This window comes from Penicillium concentricum, assembly GCF_028827145.1.
Source record: "Penicillium concentricum strain IBT 3081 chromosome Unknown utg000006l_segment0_segment0, whole genome shotgun sequence".
Classification (NCBI taxonomy): Eukaryota; Fungi; Ascomycota; class Eurotiomycetes; order Eurotiales; family Aspergillaceae; genus Penicillium; species Penicillium concentricum.
In genome coordinates, this window is record NW_026622759.1 from 821,016 (window position 1) to 843,472 (window position 22,457).

General features: G+C 49.3%; 10 protein-coding genes across 10 annotated transcripts; 7 read left to right on the forward strand and 3 right to left on the reverse strand.

Annotated features, from left to right (window-relative positions):
* N7517_010488 (uncharacterized protein) lies at nucleotides 1-252 on the reverse strand (the record flags this gene model as incomplete). The annotated part of the gene is made up of 1 exon (XM_056728211.1): nucleotides 1-252. The coding sequence occupies one exon, from the start codon at nucleotides 250-252 to the stop codon at nucleotides 1-3; it is 252 nt and encodes an 83-aa protein (XP_056574026.1).
* Nucleotides 253-1,516: 1,264 nt separating this feature from the next.
* N7517_010489 (pentatricopeptide repeat protein) lies at nucleotides 1,517-5,302 on the forward strand (the record flags this gene model as incomplete). Its single annotated transcript, XM_056728212.1, has 1 exon — nucleotides 1,517-5,302. One exon carries the CDS (start codon nucleotides 1,517-1,519, stop codon nucleotides 5,300-5,302), a length of 3,786 nt encoding a protein of 1,261 aa, XP_056574027.1.
* Nucleotides 5,303-5,777: 475 nt separating this feature from the next.
* Nucleotides 5,778-7,960, forward strand: N7517_010490 (pyridoxamine-phosphate oxidase PDX3; the record flags this gene model as incomplete). Its single annotated transcript, XM_056728213.1, has 5 exons — nucleotides 5,778-5,940; nucleotides 6,035-7,040; nucleotides 7,292-7,420; nucleotides 7,535-7,628; nucleotides 7,724-7,960. 5 exons carry the CDS (start codon nucleotides 5,778-5,780, stop codon nucleotides 7,958-7,960), a joined length of 1,629 nt encoding a protein of 542 aa, XP_056574028.1.
* Nucleotides 7,961-8,139: 179 nt separating this feature from the next.
* Nucleotides 8,140-9,681, reverse strand: N7517_010491 (putative salicylate hydroxylase; the record flags this gene model as incomplete). Its single annotated transcript, XM_056728214.1, has 5 exons — nucleotides 8,140-8,592; nucleotides 8,647-8,728; nucleotides 8,788-9,103; nucleotides 9,162-9,328; nucleotides 9,383-9,681. 5 exons carry the CDS (start codon nucleotides 9,679-9,681, stop codon nucleotides 8,140-8,142), a joined length of 1,317 nt encoding a protein of 438 aa, XP_056574029.1.
* A 417-nt stretch (nucleotides 9,682-10,098) lies between these two features.
* Nucleotides 10,099-10,997, forward strand: N7517_010492 (uncharacterized protein; the record flags this gene model as incomplete). Its single annotated transcript, XM_056728215.1, has 2 exons — nucleotides 10,099-10,640; nucleotides 10,679-10,997. 2 exons carry the CDS (start codon nucleotides 10,099-10,101, stop codon nucleotides 10,995-10,997), a joined length of 861 nt encoding a protein of 286 aa, XP_056574030.1.
* Nucleotides 10,998-11,505: 508 nt separating this feature from the next.
* On the forward strand, nucleotides 11,506-12,651 carry N7517_010493 (uncharacterized protein; the record flags this gene model as incomplete). Its single annotated transcript, XM_056728216.1, has 1 exon — nucleotides 11,506-12,651. One exon carries the CDS (start codon nucleotides 11,506-11,508, stop codon nucleotides 12,649-12,651), a length of 1,146 nt encoding a protein of 381 aa, XP_056574031.1.
* A 488-nt stretch (nucleotides 12,652-13,139) lies between these two features.
* N7517_010494 (uncharacterized protein) lies at nucleotides 13,140-14,413 on the forward strand (the record flags this gene model as incomplete). Its single annotated transcript, XM_056728217.1, is given in 6 exon segments — nucleotides 13,140-13,166; nucleotides 13,222-13,442; nucleotides 13,454-13,520; nucleotides 13,576-13,888; nucleotides 13,939-13,999; nucleotides 14,053-14,413. 6 exon segments carry the CDS (start codon nucleotides 13,140-13,142, stop codon nucleotides 14,411-14,413), a joined length of 1,050 nt encoding a protein of 349 aa, XP_056574032.1.
* Nucleotides 14,414-16,606: 2,193 nt separating this feature from the next.
* Nucleotides 16,607-19,518, reverse strand: N7517_010495 (chloride channel protein; the record flags this gene model as incomplete). The annotated part of the gene is made up of 7 exons (XM_056728218.1): nucleotides 16,607-17,521; nucleotides 17,578-17,932; nucleotides 17,985-18,310; nucleotides 18,363-18,440; nucleotides 18,492-18,851; nucleotides 18,915-18,982; nucleotides 19,038-19,518. 7 exons carry the CDS (start codon nucleotides 19,516-19,518, stop codon nucleotides 16,607-16,609), a joined length of 2,583 nt encoding a protein of 860 aa, XP_056574033.1.
* Nucleotides 19,519-19,905: 387 nt separating this feature from the next.
* N7517_010496 (histone-fold domain-containing protein) lies at nucleotides 19,906-20,633 on the forward strand (the record flags this gene model as incomplete). Its single annotated transcript, XM_056728219.1, has 4 exons — nucleotides 19,906-19,963; nucleotides 20,019-20,104; nucleotides 20,158-20,248; nucleotides 20,308-20,633. The coding sequence occupies 4 exons, from the start codon at nucleotides 19,906-19,908 to the stop codon at nucleotides 20,631-20,633; spliced, it is 561 nt and encodes a 186-aa protein (XP_056574034.1).
* A 407-nt stretch (nucleotides 20,634-21,040) lies between these two features.
* rip1 (ubiquinol--cytochrome-c reductase catalytic subunit RIP1) lies at nucleotides 21,041-22,041 on the forward strand (the record flags this gene model as incomplete). Its single annotated transcript, XM_056728220.1, has 4 exons — nucleotides 21,041-21,332; nucleotides 21,483-21,571; nucleotides 21,648-21,798; nucleotides 21,860-22,041. 4 exons carry the CDS (start codon nucleotides 21,041-21,043, stop codon nucleotides 22,039-22,041), a joined length of 714 nt encoding a protein of 237 aa, XP_056574035.1.
* Between the last annotated feature and the right edge of the window lie 416 nt (nucleotides 22,042-22,457).

Sequence of the window (22,457 nt, forward strand, 5' to 3'; positions counted from 1 at the left end):
CTAGTCAGAGTAGCCTAGGAAGACCCAGTTGCCGAAGCGTGAAGGGTACGCAACTGCGACATTTGGGTCTTTGAGAAGCACCTCTGGCGTGTAGACCACCATAGTATGATTCCACACACTCGGCTTAGTGCAATGCAGCACCACAATGCCTCGTGCATTCCGCCGATGACGACGCCAGATGTTCAGAATGCCCTCAGTCACCTGACATGGACTCTTGGTCCCTGGAGGAGACAGGATGTTCTTGATATTCATGCAAACCCTGGTGTTCTTAGTGAATTATTAGGACATGCTCTCAAATATTTCAACTCTCAAACATAGAAGATAAGCACAATGTTAAAGAGAGAAAGCGTTCAGAACCAGTAGATTAGCTCGTCGTTTGAGCCTGAAAATCACCCAAAATCGGTCTACCAGGACTAGTGTTACCCCGGGGAATACCCCATTGGGAACCGGGCACCTTCCAAGCCACACTTAAGACCAAAATCTTATTTGCAGTCGGCTAAAGTCGGTGCTCGGTCACAGGGGCAAGATCCGTGTGAGATCTCAGTCCAAGAAGTTCGATTTTGGGTATTTTCAGACCCAAACAAGGAGCCAATCTAGATCTGACGTCGGACTATGTCGAATCAAAGAGAATAATCATAAACCCGATATGACGTGGGGGGAAGGTGCGCAAACCCCTAACGAAAAATGCAAGCAGGGGTTGGTTTCGGGGTTTAAAAACCAAATCAAAGGCCAGATATCTTGACCGCCTATATTCTGCCATTCTCCGATAAGTCCGAGTCGGCCAGTCGGGAGGCCGAGATGGCCGTGAAATGACCGGGGAAGCGGAAGTCCGAGAAAAGGAAGAAAAAGAATCGGAAGAGAAAACGTGACTCACCAGGAACCCCCCTATTTACCAAGGTACTAGGAGAATATCTCTATGCTGATTGGACTTGGTTTTCTTGACTTTTCAGCTGACCCGTTTAACGTTTAAAAGTCAGCTTGATGACATCTAGATACTTGTCCTCGATGTATCTTCGAGAAGACCCGATGGGAAATCTCCGCCTTGCAGGGAAGATCTGATATGACAGATACAATGCATCCATGTACCAGTAAATATCTCGTAAAAGGCTTAGATACGTAGGAAATTTGAATGAGGCGGAGTCATTAAAATGTATCCCAAAGTAAGAGGATTCTCCGGAGAAGATCGGCCCTAACAAAATTGATCCACTGTGAAACCTCCATCTCTTTCCAGAAGAAGCCGTATTACATACTTGAGCCCCCCCTTCTTTTCCAGGCTACCGTCATTCTCTCTCTTCACACATCTTCTGGCCCTGTCAACAACAGGTCCTTTTTTTTAATATTATCCTAATTTTGCACTTGCGCGTTCATTGGCGACAAGCTGTCGTCAAATGAACCTGCACTTTCGCTATTATCTTGAGTGCACGGTAGGGAAAAAAAAATGAGCACGTGAAAATCATTCCGCTAACTTTCGTCCTAGCATTGCCTCTTTGCTCTGAAGAGGTTGCCCATCAAATAAATGGTCTTCAAACCATTCACCCACCTCGCGCGCCAGAGTTTCACCAAAGCCTTTACTCATGGCTATGCTCAATCCGTAGTCGCCGCGTCGCAGTCATACGCGTCCACCACCCCCTTTAATGCGCTCGCCCAACCCGCGAAATTCTCCCGCACAACCCAACTACAGAATGCTTTCTCTAATGCGTCCAGTTCGTCCGGCGCTGGCGCCAAGGCCAGCCAGGGAGGATCTGGAAATGGAGATCTCGGTCTAGCCGCCTATTATGCCGCATGGCAGAATGCTCAGCAGACCGGGGATGATAGCGATTGGACCCAGTTCGAGTTCAAGCGCCGGATTGGGTGGAAGCCCTCGGCGGAGGAGGCGGATAACGTTCACGAAGATCGGGCTGCGTCCGATGTAGTGCCTCATCCGACCAAGGCGGCTGTGAACGAGGATGTTAGTGCCCAAGTGGAGGAGGCTGTGGCTCGTGAGATTCAGATTCAGGAGGAGCAGGCACAGGCCGAGGAGGCTGCGTTGGGGAATGCGAGTGTTGAACCGACTGTCGAGGGTGTCGTGTCTGAAGCCAACCAGATTGCTTCGGATCGCATTGTGCGACTGGCCCACTCCAACAACTTTGCAGAAATTCCCGCTGCGTTTGAAACTTTGCTCCGGGAGGGATTCACTCCGACTGTCGAGGCATATAATGTCTTGTTGGTCGCGGCCATCCGTCTTCACCCTGATGCAGCCCAGGCCATTCCCAAGGCCCTCGATGTCTACTCTGACATGCTTCGTCGAAGGGTAGTTCCCGATGAAGATACCTACGAGACTCTTGTTCAGCTTCTGGTCACCCGGGCTCACGACATCATCAAGGCCAAGGAGGCATTGGAGCAGGAACGCGTTCGATTCGGTGGTATGGAGGAGCCTGGCAAATTCATGCTTCAGTCGAGTGAACTGGAGCGGGATCTTCTCGCCGAGGATACTTCTCTGTCCATCGCTGTCAAGCTCTTTGATACCGCCACGGCCCGACACGACCGCCTTGTCTTCCCGCTCGAGATGTACCGTCACCTTATCATTGCCTGTGCCAAGGAAGGTAAGGTGGAGGATATGATCCGGATTTACGCTCATATGGAATCGCAGAAGATGACTCCACATGCCACTATCTTCCCCTCCATGATCACCGCGTTCGCTTCCACTGGTGATCTCAGGAGTGCCGTTGAGTGCTATAACGAGTATCGAGGACTCGCTGTCTCTGACGACAGCGGCGTCTTCAGTATCGTTCAGCGCCAAGACGGCCAGGTCTATGCTGCTTTGATCCGTGCTTATCTGTCCTGCGGTAAGGAGGAGGGTGCCATGCAGTTCCTTGATCGGATTCGTTCTTCATTCGATGAGGTAACTGAAGGTCGCCAGGACCGATGGTCTGCAGTGGAAGCTGTGATTGTCGAGGATGCATTTGTGCAACACTCGCTCAACACGGGAAACCACAGCAAGGCATTGGAACAGGCCAAGAATGAGTTGCATGATGATGCTCGGAATCAGGCCATTTCTCGCATCTGCATTGCTGCGGCCGATGCGGGCGATCTCCCCACCGCGTCTGAAGCTTATGATCGTCTGCCCACCGCACCTGACGTACGACAGAACCCAGCCATCTCGCTATTGGCCCTTCAAGTCCGCCGAGGCAATGTTTCCGCTGCCCGTTCACTGTGGATCATGCTGAACACAGTGGGTCAGGCAACCCCGGATCTGGTCCAGCCGACAGCTATGTATGCGGTCGCTCTGCTCAAGAGTGGAAATATTGAGGAAGGTCTTCACCAGGCCCGTAACATGTTCAAGCGTATCCGCACCGCCGTCCAAGATCAACACGCTGCCGTCGCCAACCCCGTCCGAGAACAGATTACCGAGTCACTCCATCTCTTTGGTCGCGTCCTTATGCAGTCGGCCGTGGTTCTCTCCCCTCAATCATCCATGACATTGTTGTGGTCTATGCTAGAGAACGGTGGTCTTGTGTCTCCTCTTGCTGAGCACGCTGTCGCCAACCTTGGCCCCATCGGTATCTCCCAGCTCAAGGCTGCCGATCTCACCCTGGCCCTCCAAGTCCAGGCTGGCATGCTAGTCAGCAGCGGTTCCATGTTGTTCGATGTCGCTCATCCCGTTCGCTTTGCGCACATGCTTGACGTCGCTCTGTCTTCTTCCCTCCCTCTGGACCTCTATACCACTGGCCTCGTCGACCAGGCTGTTGGCAAGCTCTTTGTCAGTCGCCCTGATGTCGTCAAGAAGTGGCAAGATCATCTGGAGGCGGGCTCCCAGACTTCCGTTTCGCCTTCTCAGGTGTTCCTTTCGTCTGATCGTCAAAGCCCCGTCTCTATGACGGAGACCTCGATCACCACTCCGTCTCTGGCCCCCGAATCGTTTGATCCTTACGCTCACGCGACCGACTTCCGCGGATCTGCTATCATCGCAGAGGGACTTGAGAAGACTAGCGGGCGCAGCGAGGCTCACCTCAATGATGCTCTGACTCGTCTGAACAACATGCGCCGCATTGGTCGTCACCCGCGCTATATCACCTATGCTAAGCTGATTACCGCTGCGGCCAAGGCAGGTCGCATGACTCTGGCTCACGACATTCACAAGATGGCACGCACCGATGTTCCCCTTGATATGAACTTCAGCGTTGTCAAATACGGCTGGGTCTCCATTCTTGATGCCATGGTTGCTGCTTGCCTCACCCTTGGTGACCGCAAGCTGGCTGCTCAGTACCACCAGGAGCTTCTCACTCTCGGTTCCGCACCCTCGGCCAACACTTTCGGGTTGTACATCACTACCCTCAAGGAGTCCACCAAGACCTTCGACGAGGCCACTGAGGCACTCAAGGTCTTCCACCGTGCTGTCGCGGAAGGCGTGGAGCCTACTTCCTTCCTGTACAACGCGTTGATCGGCAAGCTGGGTAAGGCCCGTCGCATTGACGACTGCCTTGCGTACTTCGCCGAGATGCGTGCCAACAATGTGCGCCCGACAAGTGTTACCTACGGAACCATTGTGAATGCTCTCTGCCGTGTCAGCGACGAGCGCTTCGCCGAGGAGATGTTCGAAGAGATGGAATCCATGCCCAACTACAAGCCGCGCCCCGCGCCTTACAACTCCATGATTCAGTACTTCCTCAACACCAAGCGCGACATCAGCAAAGTCCTGGCCTACTACGAGCGCATGCAGGCACGCAACATCCAGCCCACCCTCCACACCTACAAGCTTCTCATTGACGCACACGCCTCCCTGGAGCCAGTGAACATGGCCGCCGCCGAAGCCGTGCTGGAGTCCATGAAGGCCGCCGGTCACCACCCGGATGCCGTGCACTATGCCTCCCTCGTGCACGCCAAGGGCTGCGTCCTGCATGACCTCGCTGGCGCGCGCAAGGTCTTCGACACCGTCGTCTCCGACCGCCGCGTGCGCCTCCAGCCATGCCTCTACCAAGCTCTCTTCGAGTCCATGGTCGCCAACCACCGCGTCACCGAGACCGAAGAAGTCGTCCAGAACATGTTTGCACGCAAGATCGAGATGACCGCCTACATTGCCAACACTCTGATCCACGGCTGGGCCGCCGAGGGTAACGTGTCCAAGGCCAAGGTCATCTATGACAGCATCGGTATTCAGAAGCGAGAGCCCAGCACCTACGAAGCGATGACCCGTGCGTTCCTGAGCGTCGACGATCGCACTAGTGCCGCCACCATCGTCCAGGAGATGATGTCGCGTGGATACCCTTCTGCGGTGGCCGGCAAGATCGTCGATCTCATCGGTGGAGCTTCCGCCTCTCTCTAAATTCTCTTGCCTATATTTGTGACCAGGTGATACCCATTTAATGTTTATGTTGCACCCAATCTCTCTGCCAGGGCTGGATCCCTGTGGGATACTTCCGGTTCGGCGTCTGCAGGGTAGTTGGATATACCTGGGATATTTGGTTTTTTTTTTTTTTTTTTTTTTGCATCCAGCGAAGGTTTGGCGTTTAAAAAAGGGCGTGCATTGAAGCACTGTATACCATTGTCATTTTGTCTATAGACACATCTCAACTCTCCCACCGCGTCATAGACGCAAAAATCAATATGAAAAAAAGTGAATGAGTCAAATATGTTTCTGTAATCTTTTGTATCTTTTATATCTTATCTTATACATTATCTCTAATGGCATGACGTCTCGGAATTTTCCGCTTTTATAGGATTTCTATGGAACTTACAGCTTCCAGGAACTTTTACTTCTTAAAATCTCTAGCAATTGAGGTGCATCTTATCCTATTTTAATGCAGACCCGTTTACCCTTCACTTTCCGTTCAGCCGTTGACTCATTCCTCCGCACTTCCCAACCCCGCCAACTTCGATATTCCACCAACCCTAGCAACCGACCAACAATGGACCAAAATGAACACCAGACAGACGCCCACCGGCGTCCGAAGAAGCTAATCTGTAAGTCTACATACCAAATCCCTCTACACAAAGATCCGACTAAACCCCTTCCCCCCTCACCCTACAAACCTCAAGCTAACACTCCAATCTCAAGTCGCACCAGGGGATATTGCACCAACCTCCGAGGAGCCAACCCCAGAACCCCAACAAGCAGTCCCAGCCCCGAGTCAAATCGCAGAAGCCCTCCGCACCTCAACCCCAACCCCAGCCTCAACCCCAAACTCCACAACGGAAACCGAAGTCCTCTCGCACGCCGCACGCGCCCACCAATTCGGCACAAACCCACCCCTAACCATCTCCCAAATCCACGGCACAAACCCCCTCCACCAATTCAACACCTGGTTTCGGGACCCACGCCTCCCCGCCTCGTCCGCCCCAGAAACATGCACCCTATCAACCGCCTCCCTGCCCTCAGGCCGGGTCAGCGCACGCATCGTTTACCTTAAAGAACTCGACGAGCGCGGCTGGGTCGTCTACAGTAACTGGGGTAGTCGCGAAGGCAAAGGTGGACAAGTCTTCGGACTTGGGGATAGCGCCGATACACTCGGCGCCATGCCCGAGCCAACGAGCATTACCTCTGAGGTCGGGACTGGTAATAAATGGGGTGCATTGACATTCAGTTGGGCTGGTGTCGAACGCCAGGTTCGCATTGAGGGCTTGCTTGAGCCTCTGAGCCGTGAAGAGAGCGAGATGTATTGGCGGACGCGGGAGCGGGGGAGTCAGATTGGTGGATGGGCTAGTTGGCAGAGTCGGGTTTTGTGGTCTGCGGAGCCTGGGAAGATGGAGGAGAATCAGCGTCGGAAGAGTGTGGCGAAGTTGCAGGGAGCGTTTGATGGGAATTCGATTGTGCCGGCTGATATTGATCAGACGGATGATGAGGATGGGCGGGCGTTGCTTGAGTTGAAGGTTAAGGAGATGGAGGAGAGGTTTAAGGGTGTGGAGGATATTCCTTTGCCGCCGTTTTGGGGTGGTGTCAGGCTTGTGCCGGAGTCTGTGGAGTTTTGGCAGGGTCGGAGGAGTCGTTTGCATGATCGGTTCCGGTATGTGCGTGTTGAGGGGGAGGAGGAGGGTGCTAAGTGGCGGCTTCAGAGACTGTCGCCGTAGATTGTAGATTTAGATGTGGATTATTGCATATCTGATGTTGCGTTTAGGGTTTCAATTAAACTGCTATTCTTAACTATCCATGGATGTATAGATGTGTTTCGCAATCATCCATATCAGCTCTTATCGCAATCGCAATCAGTCTTGGCACGCGAACTCCTTCAACGTCACTTAAACCATCTAGCCCTTGAGTCCTACGCTACTTGGATATAGACTACAATTCTATATAACAGTACTCGAAATACTACAGGATATACAATTATATCTCAACCGCAGCCATGTCCACCTCAACCCAATCAACCTCCTCCACATCCCCCTGGATCATCCTTGCAATCACGAGCGGCGCCTTTGCTGCATTGAACGGTGTTTTTGCGAAATTGTACGTTACCAATCGGAGCAATGCTATGTATACCAGATATATAAGCTATATATAAGTTATATATAAGCTATAAACTATAAGCTATCCCGTGTAACGTATGTTAACGTTCCACAGAACCACAGACGACCACACCACAGCATTCGCCCAATCGCTCGCCCACCTCTTCGGTCTGGAATCATCGCCTATTATTGAGATGCTTACTCGAGGTGTATGTTACACCTTCATATACTTTTATACCCCTTTCTGCTCCATCTAGTTATACTGTTATATATTCCATTTCTCCATACTAACCCATATCCACAGGCCTGTCTCGGCCTAAACGTCATTTGCAACATAATAATGTGGGCACTTTTTACACGCGCCCTAACAGCCGGTCCATCGACGGTCAAAGTCTCCATCACGAATACGGCGTCGAATTTCTTGGCCACGGCTCTCTTTGGAATGGTTGTTTTCCAGGAGGCTGTTGGCGGGCTTTGGTGGCTGGGGGCTGCTATGATGGGCGCTGGGTGTATTTTGGTTGGCATGAGGGAGGGAGCTTAGATTGCATTGCATTGGATTGATTAGGTTAGGGTAGGTGTTCTATGGGTTTGGATCTAGAGGGTCTATAATTTAGAAAATTTGGATATGTTTTTGAGATGGTTTGATGGTATGTTAGGAAGAAGTATCCAATCACTCTTCCAGCTAACCGTAAGAAAGCTGTATTGATATACTCTGTGCAATTAAAGTGTCAATCTCCACTCCTCAAAGACCCTTTCACAATTTTCCAGCACATCTAGACCAAGGGTTCGCCCCTGTCGGAATGAAAATAGCCATGTCCAATCGCTCTTCCGAGTAACTCCTGCATATCCTAATATGAAATCCCGGATCATTTGCAAGAACCCATCTGGGATGTGGAAAAGCTTCCTATTCATGATTGCTCCTTGAACGTTTCGGGTTGTGCGTGCTTTCCGGCATCTTTCATAAAGAGTTAGTACAGTAGCTGTGAGATCTTGAGCTGAAGATCGCGTTGATATCGAGGGGTCGCTTCCAGAGTTTCTAGGGTCAAGATAATGAGCCTGTAGTAGGCCAAGAAGTTTGCCGATAACTGCTCCGTCCTCAACGGCCATCGCAGCCCCTTGCGCTTGATATGGCAGAGTGGGATGGCAGGCATCGCCAAGTAAAGCAACAGATCCCTAGCGAGTTCAATTAGCAAGTTTGTGATTGGAACGACATAGCGATGTACCTACCTTGGTCCAAGATTCCAGCTCGGAGAGATGTGTTAATTTCCATTTATATACCGATGGCACGCAAGAAACCAGCTTTTGCAATCTAGAAAGCGAGAAACATATTAGTGAGAAACTACATTCGACTATTCCAGGGATCCTTACGTTTCATCCCAGTCAGCATAGCTTTCCCGCATCTCTTTAATATCTCCCTGCTCTCGGCGAGAGTCCGAAGATAAGTTATCAGGCCGCATGAGAACAAGATTGAACTCCTTTCCACCACGGAGAGGGTAGAAAATGGTATGCTTCTCCGGTCCAAGCCAGCTTGTGACGGCAATTTCCTGACACAGTTCATTTACTTTCTCATCTCCCAAAGCCTCCAGCTGCTCCCGTGAAAATGTTGCTCGGTAGGCCATGTCGCCCGTGGGAACTGGAGACTGAGGAGATCCAAGAACAGCTTTTCTGACCGTAGACATTTGGCCTTTTCTTGTCAGAAGGGATAGTCAAAGATATAGATGGCAAATAATCTATCTACTTACCGTCAGCGCCAATCACAACATCTGCCGATATGCATCTCCCGTCAGCGAGAAGAACGGCTGGCTGCTCGGTGTAAATATCTTCTACTTCTGCCCCTAGTTGAAGAACCGTACCAAGTCGGATCGCTTCATCAAGAAGGATGCGATGATAATCCACCCGATGAATGATTCTGCAAGAGGCTTAGAGTCTGTAAACTTCACGGTCAGGCCAATCAACCACGTACATCCACGGCGCCCCGAACTCCTCCGTGATATCATCCCCAAATGGCATTTTTCGCAGAAGATGACCATCCTTGTACCTCCGGAAGTTAACGTGTTGCACCTGACTTCCCCGCTCCAGTAGTTGGGGAAGTAGGCCAAAGTCGCACATTATCCTAGCGCCATTTGGTGGAATTTGGATGCCTGCTCCAACTTCCTGGACTTTGGCGGAGCGCTCAAGAATTTCCACATCAATGCCTTCACGGCGACAAGCGATTGCACAGGCCAGACCGCCTAGGCCTCCGCCGACAACAATGACTTTCATCTCTGTTGATGTCAAAGTGATGTTCCCCGGACTGCGTTGGGTTCCGAATTGGGACTAGTGGGGATTCCAATTCAGACCACCTTGTGTGCACTTCGTATGCAGACAATATGATATGTATAGGAATTCAGGCTTTGTCCATGGGAGACAAAATCAATCTGTGTCATAAGACTTGTCAATCTGGAGATGGAAGTCCTATATGGAGTGGATTTGACAAGGATACCTCCCGAGGTCCTGTATCCACATGTAATATTCAAGGCGACACAACCTTATAGAGAGGTCAACTAAACATATGATGTTGTACATAAAGTGTTTAAGTGTTTTGATTTGAAAAGTGGCACCAGAGTGACACCACGTGACTGAGCTATTTCCCTAAGTTCTTTCCCTAGACAACTCTTCTAATATCTTCAAACGCACATAATGCATCTATTCTTTTGGCCTCGATCGCAGCTTTTGGAAATCGGCGACCAAAGCTGGTGCCCCCCATGGCTTCATCAGCACGAGCAACTAGTTCTCACCCAACTGTGGAATCTTCGAGTCCCCTGGTGGAGCCGTGGAAGTCTCGCGAAACAGGCATGTGCAGTGTTCAAAGAACACCTGAAAGATCTTTCCTCGTACACAGTTCTGGATATCTGCGCCGGTGCCGGTGGGCCTACCCCAGTGCTCGAATCGGAACTCAATAAACAACTCGAGTCCGAGGGCAAGGGTCCTGTTCAGTTTGTTTTGACCGACCTGTACCCCCATATTGAAGAGTGGGAGCGAATCTCGAAGAAACAGCAGAACGTCACGTATATCGAGAGCCCGGTGGATGCCCGAGCTGTTCCTCGATTTGCAGCAAGTTCGAAAAAAGAGTGTCGGATCTTCAATATCTGTTTCCACCACTTTGGAGATGAAGATGCAGCGGGAATACTTAAGAATGCAATTGAGTCTGCTGACTCGTTTATGCAAGTTATGATTCCGTTGTATCATCTATTTCATAAGCTAATTCGATTCCCTTCAGCATATTTGAAATCACATCACGCGATCTTTGGACTTGTCTATGCTCACCTTTGGTCTTCTTTTATACTTTCTTTGTAACTCTTCTTTGGTACTGGGACTCGCCAGTCCATCTTCTTTTCACATTCATTCTACCCGTGGCGCCTCTGACTATCATGATCGATGGGCTTATATCCTGTCTTCGAACTCGCACCGCAAAGGAAACTTGGAAATTGCTGGATCAGCCAGATCTTGGCCTGACCAACTGGACCTTTCACAGTGGGCAGAAAATTGTTCAATTTCCTTTCATCACTTTGTATTATCATGTTGGCATCAAATCATAACAGGTGATATGTTCATCTAGTTTGTTTTATGTATTTTTCTCCAGGGCTGCACATCTGGCTGACAATCTAGGCCTTCGTTTATATTGCCCTGCTAACTAGTTATAGTATATGGTTTAATATAACTTCAACTCACGTCTTTTACTCTGCCCTATTTTACTTTACTATGTTATTGTTCCCCTATGTCATAGTACGGTAATGGGACTATATACACCTACCCAAAAGGGAGCGGCCTTGATATGTGATGACTGACGGGTTGGTATACGTTTCGTTTTTATATTGGGTTTTAGTGAGAACTTTCTACTTCCCAAAACAGGACCGGAGCTTCAATTTAGTTTATTTATATTCGTGTCCACCTTTCTTTTTCTTCCAACTCATCGTTCTTTTTTATCCAAACTATCATTCTCTTCCATCCAGCTATATCTTATTCGGTCCCTACGAATCCTATACTTATATCTTTTTTTTCTTATCCACTCCCCTACTTTTCGGTTCACCTAATTCTCAGTTCAGTATGGGTACCCAAATAGCGCCCGCGTCAGGTATCCATAGTCTCCCAGTTGAGCTACTAGCGGATATCGCCAAATACACCGAATCTCCTGGTCTATGCGCTCTTCGGCTCACCTGCCGAGCGCTATACCAGAGCAGCCTTCGCCACTTTGCACAAACTTTTGTACACACATTGAAAACCGATCTTTCACCAAACTCACTTGCCCGCCTTGAAGAAGCAGCCAACGATGAACTCTTTGGCCCCTGTGTCCGCAAGTTGAAGATCGTCAGGAATTCAAAATGTTGTCTGGGACCGCTCGTCCCGGATAATACATCAAGCGAAACATATATTCAATCGTGGCACGATGTGATGAAACGCCTGGGGAATTGCCGATCTTTCGAACTGCACTATTCAACATATACAACACCGCATCCCGACGGCGATGGCATCACGCTTGACGAGGCCACTGGTCTTGTTCTCGAAGCTATATCCACCGAGCACATGCCGATGGAATCTTTCTCGATAGAGATCATGAAATACAGAGACAGAAATCACCAGTTTAACGTAACGCAATTTGGTATCGCCACTTTTGGGATCCCGGCATTTTCTCAGCTCAAGGAACTGAGCTTTGTGATACCGGATGCCGAGACAAAGACTATCAATTGGATGGCGAAAACGATACAGGGCGCCAAATCTCTCAGAAAGCTGGAGATTCTTTTTAACTGGAATTGCAAATCAACTTCACTTCTATCCCAGCTTTCGTCGGTTGGATGCTTGCCGGAACTACAAGAGTTGACTTTTTCGCGGATGTCATTCGACTCTTCGGCTGCTTTGGGGATGTTCCTTCGCAATATTCGAAAATCTCTCCGCTCTATTACCCTTTCTGTTGTGGAGCTGGAGCTTGGAGGCTGGCGGTCTATTCTCCGTGAATTGAGTGGAGGTGTATACCAGCTTGACAGTTTGATTCTACATCGCGTAGTAGAATCTCAAAAGTTTGTGAGCTTTCGGAGGACTCTGGAATACGCACTTGCAGTCAGGCCCCTGGACAGAAGACTATTCCATCCGGGCCAATTGTGCTTTTCTGAACGGGAGGATGTACTCTTCACTTACTCTGGTCCGAATCTTAACCAGGTTGTACGGAGGGTGGCTGCCCTTGTAGAGTTACCCTAAGACGAGGGATGAGCTGGACAGAGGTTGTCTCTTTTTGTTTTGGCCTTATATCAATGTAATAATTAAACTCAAACCAACTATATCATTATCCTTGATTCTAGCTCATCACTGTAAGAAACACCTAGGGTAGAAATTACATCACTGGCAATATCAAATTCAGAATAGAGACAAATTTGATTTTGAACATTGCTATAACATAATTCAGCCATTAAAATCGTGCGCTAATCAAAAATGGGGCAATTAAATGAGCTCTTTTTATATTCTACGTTAGTAATAATCCATCTATAAGCTATGTCTAATATACATCTCATTTGAGCTTTGAATCCGGGGGAAGATTGCCATCGCATTCTGATTATTGATCTAGCCCATCCCCGGCATCTAAACAAAGAAATCCTTGCCAAGTTCCTTAGAAATTATTTACTATGTGATTTCTATAACGGTTTGTTTCATACGTAACACTTGCTCATTCTGAGTCTGACATTGACATTATGGAGACCTTTCGGCCGCGATCCGATGTAAGTAAAGGTCCACCCAAAAGCACAGTCTCTCGGACTTTCTTTAACTGTCTAGATCGAGGACCGTGGGTCTCGATTGCTGATCATCAATTGCACGGTGACAGGCTTCGCAGCAATTATCGTGGTTCTTCGCACGATTTCGAGGATCTTCATCGTGAAAATAGTTGGCCCGGACGACTGGATCATGATGGCTGCGACGATTTTTGCAGCTTTGAACGTGGTGGTTGATGGTTTTGGTACATCTTTCGCTCCTTTTATGATGATCCCATCTCTTATGTTATAAATAGGAGTCAAGCATGGATTAGGAAGCACAAATGGGATCTCACCGAAGCAGACCTGTTTCCTGCAGCGAAGGTACAGGAGAATGATAACGTAGGTCAGAAGATGACTAACTAACGTGAGAATATAGGTTCGATACGTAACTCACATCATTGATACCCTGGTCAGCGGTCTGATCAAGGTATCAATATGCCTGTTATACCTGCGCGTGTTCCCTAACATCCGAGTAATATCACTTGGAACGATCGCATTCGTCACGGCCATGAGTGTCGCAATTATGCTTGCAATCATCTTTCAGTGTTCTCCAATCGATGCTGTCTTTGACGAACAAAAATATGAACATTATACCTGCTTTGAATCCGTTCCATTCTGGTATTTGAGCCCCGCGCTGTCTCTGGTGATGGATGTTTGGATTCTTCTCTTGCCGCTGAAAACAGTTCTAGGTTTGTGGTTACTCCAGAACCGCTCTAGATATTATTTTAATCAACTGCAGGTCTTCAACTTGAGACTAGGAAGCGATTTGTCGTCGCTGGTTTGCTATCATTGGGTTCCTTGTATGTCCAGGAGTGATTTTATTTGATATGAGTTAGTACTAACTAGACAAAAGTGCATGTATCGCCAGCATCATACGGATGGTCCACATTGTGAAAATGTATCAAAGCCCAGATCCTTCCTGGGATACCTTTGGGATTTCAATTTGGTCAGGAATCGAACTGGCTGTCGCTATCATTGCTGCCAGCATCCCGCCAACCAAGCCGATCATGAGCAGGCTATTTCCAAGGCTGTTTTCCAGCAGCGTTGTATCGCAGTCAACCAGCCACCGAGCTTATTCGCCAGGCAGTCGAGTTGAGAGTCCTCGAGGCCGCTACCAACCGAGGGATGTTATTCCACTCTCACCTTTCACGACGAGAGAAGGAAGTGATATGGGGGATGATGAGTCTACAATAACGCATGCAAATCGACCATGATAACAGAAAGATATTAGAGACAAGAAGGGGGGAGATCAATGTGACTGTATTGTATATATTGACAGTACTCGGGGGAAAGAATAAAAAGAAGAAGAGGGACTAATATATAGTATTAATTATCATTTAGTGGCCACCAAGTACCTACCATATCACCCAACGAGACGATGGCAGTACAAGAGGCAAAGAGCCATGGTCACCCATCTGTCCATAAGACGTTTATAACTTGGGCAAGCCTTTGTAGTGCGGTGACGTTTGCAACGTCTCTGAGGTTTCTTCCGTGGCAATGAGAACCTGATACCTTGCCGAAGTTGGTCATGAAGTCAACGTAGTCTTCATTGCGCCGCTGCTCTTTCTCTTCCTATCTGTTTGGTTCCGTTGGCGTATTCGCAAAGAATTGGTCAGTCGAGTAGGCTAGTCGATCAGGTATGATGAGGATCGAATTGTATAGGTGCATGAATCGTAGACCCGCTAGTGAGGCTTCGATGAATGGAGCGAGTCGTTGAAGTTTGGGACCAAGCTGGCAGCCGCCTCCTTTCGGTGTGAGATTTTCCGTCTGGCCTTTTCTTGCCCACCGAGGCGACAAGAGTCTCACTGTTTTGTCTTTTAAAGATCCGAAAAGCAGGGTATGTCTAAGCTTCGCAGCCGATGTTAGCTGCCACTCTGACTTATAAAGAAACCAGAGTAGAATTAAGTTGGAGGCGATGGACTAAGGTGTGGACTGGATGAAGACCAACTCATAAGGAACGTTGGGAATGCACTTGCCTTTGGAAGGTTCTGGTATTTCGGTCCCTCTTACTTCTTCCTTGGACTCTCATCCATTCAACACATCTTACCATTTTTGGGACTATCTCAAGGCTCACCGTGATGCGTGATACGCCCTATAGATAGAGGAGACAAGTGAGTAAAGCCACGTTGATTGTTGGATCATTTCCTTACTTCTGGTGATTATAGTTGTCTCCTTCCATCCCATATGCCGTCCCGGCAATGCTCCAGACATTGACATTTTGAAAAAGGGACCTTTGATAATTCTCGATGAAGGACACATCGGTGCCTTTCGGAAGGGAGCCGAATGTCGAACCTCGTTGCCTTTATTCCAGCTAAGCGGGCAATCCGAAACGGAATGATTCTACAGTTCTATGGCAGGAAACGGCCGATGGGTTGCTGAAGATTGGACACATGTGTGCAAGCCAGAATCGACGATTCAAAGGATTCCGAAGGGAACAGCAAAAAAAAGACCAGCCATACTTTTTGCTGAGTGTCACACGACCCAGGTCATGGTTCATTCGTCCACGGTGATGTTGGAAGACGCAAGAATTTGGGTGATAACAAACTCAACGCGGTCTACGCATTCTGCTTGGAGATTTCGGAACATATTCCTCAGTATGACGTGAGGTTAATGGATGCTGCTGAAAAATCAGTGCAATCACCGAGGGAGGTCTATCACGCCCATACCCCAACCTTGACTGGGAATCCCTTTTCTCTCCTGAAATGGGACGGAGCACATTTGCCCACTGCTCAAGATTGCTTGAGAGAGCGTACATCGACAGCATTGCCCGGCTCTAGCCCGGCCTACTATCCCAAACTATTGCGAGCTCCCAACTCATTAACTCCTCAATGCACTTCCGCCGTCCCCGAGCTGTTAACTATCCGCCTGCTACAAACTTCACACGGAACTTCAGTGTCCACCTCGATCAAATGATTGAACTGAATCTACCTATCCACCACCACTCGAGATGATGTTGGGTTTGTTTTGAGAAGTGAGGATGAAAGCAGCCATTCCTCCTTCCGATGGAGAAAGTCGCTACAATGGCTTTATAATCATTCTTCTACCCAGTGGGAGAGACTTGAAAGAAAGGCCTGCGAAGGACACCCGAAACGACTTCGTCAAACACCATATATCGTTCCTAGAACATGTTTCATAGAGCCATCAAAGATTCCGATATGAACGATCTTACTCCCGATAACCTCCGTATCAAATGATTTAACAGGAACAAGATGCGATAGGGCGAGTGTAGATTTATTGGGCCGCTTGTACTCTAATGGGATGCGGGATATTCCAGGTCTTGCCCCCATCTTGAACACATTAGAGCTTGCAATAGATGGAGAAATGGACAGGCGAGCAAGGCTTATTATGTAGCAAATGACTACCTATCAACGTAACGTATACACATGACAACATAGCAATCCCGCTTTTCATGGGATCATCGGCCGATCCTCTCTGTCCTCGAGTTCTACCACCGCATCATCATCCCTCCCTTGTAGAATATCCGACGGCTCCGATTGTCTAGGTCCAGTACGATCACGCAGCCGGACCGGCCGGCGAGAGACCTTACCAGACACAAACACAGCGACGGTCTGAATGAGCCGCCACAAGCGATCTTCCAGTGTTTCAGGGGCAGGGGTGTTGAGGTGTCCACCAAGCGCAGAAAGTTCAGATGAAGTCGTTGCTGCCAGTGTATGTTCCTCGGCTTCGACCTTGAACTGATACTTCAAGCAGTCCTTGACGGTAACCAAGCCGGTGAGTTTGCCGCGGTGCTCGACGAGAATGACTCGCGGGCCCATCTTCTTGAAGATCTCCATGACCGTTTCGAGGGGATGACGCGGGTGAACAGTCAGTGGCGTGTGGTCGACATATCGTGAGAAATCGACGAAAGAAGCACCTGCGCTCCTCTGGATTGCATCGAATGTATCCGATGATCGAGACTGTTGCGAGACGGATGCCCTGCGCGCAACGGCTGCGTCGGCTGCTTCTTTGGTGAACACGCACCGGGCGTTTGGCGCGACCATTCCCTGGTTGCGGGCGCGGTCGATGGCGTACCGAAGTTCGGTTCTGCCGATGTATCCGACCAGGATTTTGGATGTGCGGTCCTCCACGACGGGGAAGCCTTGGAATTTGTTGTCGTTTAGGAGATGCTCTGCTTCGCGCACGGGGAAATCCGATGCTGGTAGTGAGAGCGGGCCTGTGGTCATTGCATGTGATACCGGCACGTTGAAGACGTGATCTTCCTTGTTGTCTAGGAAGGGGAATCCATTGAACCAAATCATTCGATCGGCGATGCCGCCACTACCGAATCGATCGCCAACGGCTTTGGTCACGCCTACCACAATCTGTACAACAGTCAGCATGGTTAGATGAAACAATGCCATTTAGAATGGAATCTTACCATGGTCGGTAGAATGTAGGTTAGTGCGCCAGTCAGCTCGAACATGATGACCGTTACAGAGATGGTCAGATGCATGATTCCACTGAGGGCTGCCCCAGCTCCCAGGAACGCATATGTTCCCGGTGTGATGCAAGGAACATCTGGGTCACACGAAGCGAAGAATGCCGATTGGGGGAACGATTCATATAATGCCTGTACCATGATTCCGACCATGCGGCCGAATGAAGCCCCGACAGCCATCGAAGGCACGAAGATACCGGCTGGGACCTTGCACCCGTAGGAAATAATTACCAAAACAGTGCGAAGAATAGTCGCAATAGCTAGTGAGAAGACCATCGACCATCGGTTCTTGGAGCTGCAATGAGTTAGCAGTGTCATCTCACGAATATGAAGGGGTATATACGTACTCGCATAGTCCGTTATAGTCATGGCCACCCTCGCATTCACGGAATAAGATCTCCATCATTCCGGTCATGTTGATCTTCAGAAACATGTTAGGGTAGCACAGTATCGCAGTAAGTCCTGCGAGAACAACCGACTCGGTTATAGGCCACTGTGAGAGGTATTTCTTGCGGAACGCGGCCATTCGAAGGTTCCATTTCATTACGAATGCACCGTAAAGTCCACCAAAGACACCAAGGCCAATAAAGAAAATGAACTCGAAAAAGTGCCATGTGCGATTATACTCCACTTGGAACATGACCAACTGACCGGTTCGGAAAGGATTAACAGCCTAGAATAGATTAGGGATGGCCCAGAATCAATTGACAATATTGAAAACGTACCGCCAGCACACTAGTTGCCACCAAGGCACAGAAATAGCTGCGCCAAAGAGTCTTCAGTGGGAAATAGCTTGCCATTTCCTGATTGACGGTCAGTCTTCATCGTATGAGCTAGCGCGCAGTGGAACTCACCTCCAGGGAGAACAGCACGCCTCCAATTGGACTGCCAAAAGCAACAGCCACACCAGCTGCCGCCGAGGCAGTCAAGATTTCTCTCGTCTTGGATGCATTTTGTTTGTATTTACCAAAGAACCGTGATATCACGTTTCCAGTACACACAGCAAAATGTACGCTGGGTCCCTCTTTTCCAACAGACAAGCCCGACGCGATAGCTAGTGGAAGGGCAATTGACTTGATTAGAAGAGTCCATGCACCTAGGAAGCCCTTCATGATGAAGCCAGCAATAATGCATTTGATCTCTGAGATACCAGAGCCTGCAGCGTACGGCGCAAACGATTTGACCAGGACTGCAGCGATGGATGAAAATAGCAACTATCTCTCAAATTAGCCTACGAACCCATAGTTTCTCGAGTATTAGCCAGGAACAGGTCTTACCGCGCCAAAGAAATAGAACACATAATTTATCAGCCAGAATGAAGTCCAATGTTTCCACTCGGGGCAGCCTATCGAGGAAAAGGATTAGTTTCTAATAAGCCTTGTACAACCTGCTGAACATACCATTCTCGGCACCCCAGCAGCAGAAAGACTCATTGAGGTAGAATGCGGTAGTACAATGGCCCAGCTTAATATCAGAGAGCCACTCCGTGATGATATTGAGCACAGCCGAGTTTAATCCAATTGCCATACCCACAAGCGTAACGACAAGCCATGCCTGACCTGCATCGTATGACTCGTACATTTTCCGTCTCCAGCCCAGGATCCCTTCCTGATCCCAGAATCTAGCGCCACTGCGCCGTTTCGCGCGCCGCCGTGACTGCTCATAAACTGCATCTTGGACCCAGTCTATTGTTGTAAAATCTTCATATCGCTTGACCTCATTGATCTCTTCTGGGATGGCGGGGGTTTCTTGGTCGTCGGAGTCGGCTCGTGGGTCGATGGAGGAGGGGATAGAACGACCGGATGGCCTTCGCGAGCTGCGCCGCTCTCTTGAAACTGAAAGAGACCTATAAAAGGCCGGGGAGGGGAGTGGAGAGGTCATAACATTGATCGAGGAGGTAGAGTCAGCATAGTCGATTTGAAGCTGCCTCGATGATCTGTGTCCGCAATGGGCGCCGCACTCCGCTGTGAGAAGACAGCTCTCGAATTCGAAGTCAGCTGGCCCTTGTTGCTTCTGTTCAACGTCCTATAAGCAAAAATCAGAAGACAGGGGTGAATGGAGCTCTTAAACGTAGATGATGTGACAAAGCGAAGTCGCCAAGTATCCATTGATCGATAACGGGCTCCTGAGATAACGCGGCCACGCGTTTTACTCTTTCTCGACTCCACGCTCGCGCCAACTTGCTTCTACAACGGGGATATTTAACTGCACACTGCAAATTGTATACCTTTATTCTGTCAATACTTTACCTCACCAGAATTAAACAATATGCCTCCAAAGACCGTGGGAGAGCCGGATGAGATCACCGGACAGAGCGCACTTCCGAGTAAGTCCCAGACACTACTTTTACTTTAGATTGACATACTAATACGTCTTGATAGTTGCTCGAATTAAGAAGATCATCCAGTTGGACGAGGATATCGTACAATGCTCAAACAATGCGACCTTTGTCATCGCAATGGCTACCGTACGCCACACCTTCTACCTAAATGCCTCAAATATCGCTAATGCTAGATATAGGAGATGTTCATCCAATATCTTGCTGAGCAAGGGCACAACGTGGTCAAGGCCGAGCGAAAACCACGCAAGACCGTCCAGTACAAAGATCTCGGTTGGTTACGCCTATCCTACGGTTAGCAAGAGGCTGGACAGCATGCTAACGTGCAATAGCTTCGGCGGTATCACACACCGACAATCTCGAGTTCCTTTCCGATGTGATCCCTAAGACTACAACCTACAAACAATTCAAGGAGAAGAAGGCGAAGGATGCGGCGAATCAAGGCGCCATCGAGAAGGGCCAGCGTACTCTCAATGGTACTGGTGCACCTCCACCAGCAAATGGCACAGGTATGGGAGATGCCACCCCACAAAGAGACGATTCAAAGACCACATCTCCGTCGGTTCCTCGGCCGATGGTCCCTGTAAGCGCATTGATTGCGGACCGGACAGTCGAACCCATGGCAACCCATGACCATGATGTGGAAATGCAAGATTGATTGCATTATTCCATATATCGTCGCTTTTTCTTTGAATCTTGTTATTTGCATAGGAGTTTTCTGATGGGTTTCTGCATTGGTTTTTTGGGATTTGTATGGTCGCATTGGGTCGGGTTAGATATTAACAAAAGAAAATGAGATAGTATACAATTGAGTCAAAATTTAACCTTAACATCAATAATTAATATCAATTCGAGAAACACATAAATTAAATAGTATAGAAGTTGTAGAATGTTTTCTTGTTAGGGAGTGAACGGGAACGGATCAGCCAATGACAGGCCCCGTGATTCCGATCGCTAGCGAAAGCTCTGGCTCCAACTTCAACTTCCGACTTCATCCACCCTCTATCCTCACCTCGCTCTCCACAACTCGCGGCTCAATTCCCCCCGTGGTCAATTGCCCTCACAATGTCGCTCTCCTCCGCTTCCAGCACCCTGCTGCGCACCGTCGCTCGGCAGCAGCTCCCCACCTCCCGCGCCGCCGTCACCTCCTGCCAGCAGCGGAGGGGAGTTGCCGATGCGAAGTCGTCCTTCCAGTCTCCCTTCGCCAGCGCCAACGAGGCTGGCTCGACCCTGAAGATCCCCGACTTCAGCAAGTACAAGTCCAAGAACTCGCCCCGCTCCAACCAGGTCTTCTCCTACTTCATGGCCGGCTCCCTCGGTCTGGCGACCGCTGTTGGTGCCAAGGCTACTGTCCAGGGTAGGTTTTTGTCAACTCTTCGAATCAGCAATGGGAACAACATTGGCATGGAATAGAGCGATTGAATGAGATTCTTGAACGAGATTCTTGAATATTCGGGGAAATTCGGGCGACTTTGAACAAACGACTGATGTTATCCTTTCTCTCCAGATTTCCTGGTCAACATGTCCGCCTCCGCCGATGTCCTGGCCCAGGCTAAGGTCGAGATCTCTCTCGGTGCCATCCCCGAGGGCAAGAACGTACGTGTTTCCATCCGCCACTTCATCCGACCGATTCCAATACCCCATGATCCCTATCTAACACCCTTTCCAACAGGTCATCATCAAGTGGCGTGGAAAGCCCGTCTTCATCCGTCACCGCACCCAGGCTGAGATCACTGAGGCTCGTGAGTCTAAGTGGGAGGGTCTCCGTGACCCCCAGCCCGATGAGGACCGCGTCCAGCGTCCCGAGTGGCTCGTCATGCTCGGTAAGTGAACATGCGATTCATGAACAACTCGCAACATCCTAACCCTCCTTCCCCCCTACAGGTGTCTGCACCCACTTGGGTTGTGTTCCCATCGGTGAGGCCGGTGACTACGGCGGCTGGTTCTGCCCCTGCCACGGTTCCCACTACGATATCTCCGGCCGTATTCGCAAGGGCCCCGCCCCTCTGAACTTGGAGGTCCCCGCCTACAGCTTCCCCGAGGAGGAGACCCTGGTTATCGGTTAAGCGAATTTTTGAATACACCCTTTTTCTGATCGCCGGATTGTCTCATTAGAAGTGTGGATGAGATAAAGATGGGAGGATCATGTATCCTATCTATCTGTGTATGTGCTTGTGTGTGTTTTTCTTCCCTTTTTTAGACAGAGCGGCCGTGTGTCTTGTCAAGATTAAGAGACCTGTGTTTTAATATGGACAAAAAAATGAGCCTCTTTCTTTCCTTGTCCCTATCTTCCTGGATCTTGATCTTTCTCCATGGCACATGAGCTGTGGATTTGGAGATGCCCAGGCCAGGGGTTTGCCTGGCAGTGCAGAGGATTGTCCCATGGTCTCCTTAAGTACATATGTTCTTTATTTAGTGTATCACCTAGTCATGTTATTTCCTTTGTCCTATATCCACGCTTCCTTCTCTTGTAAAAGCAACA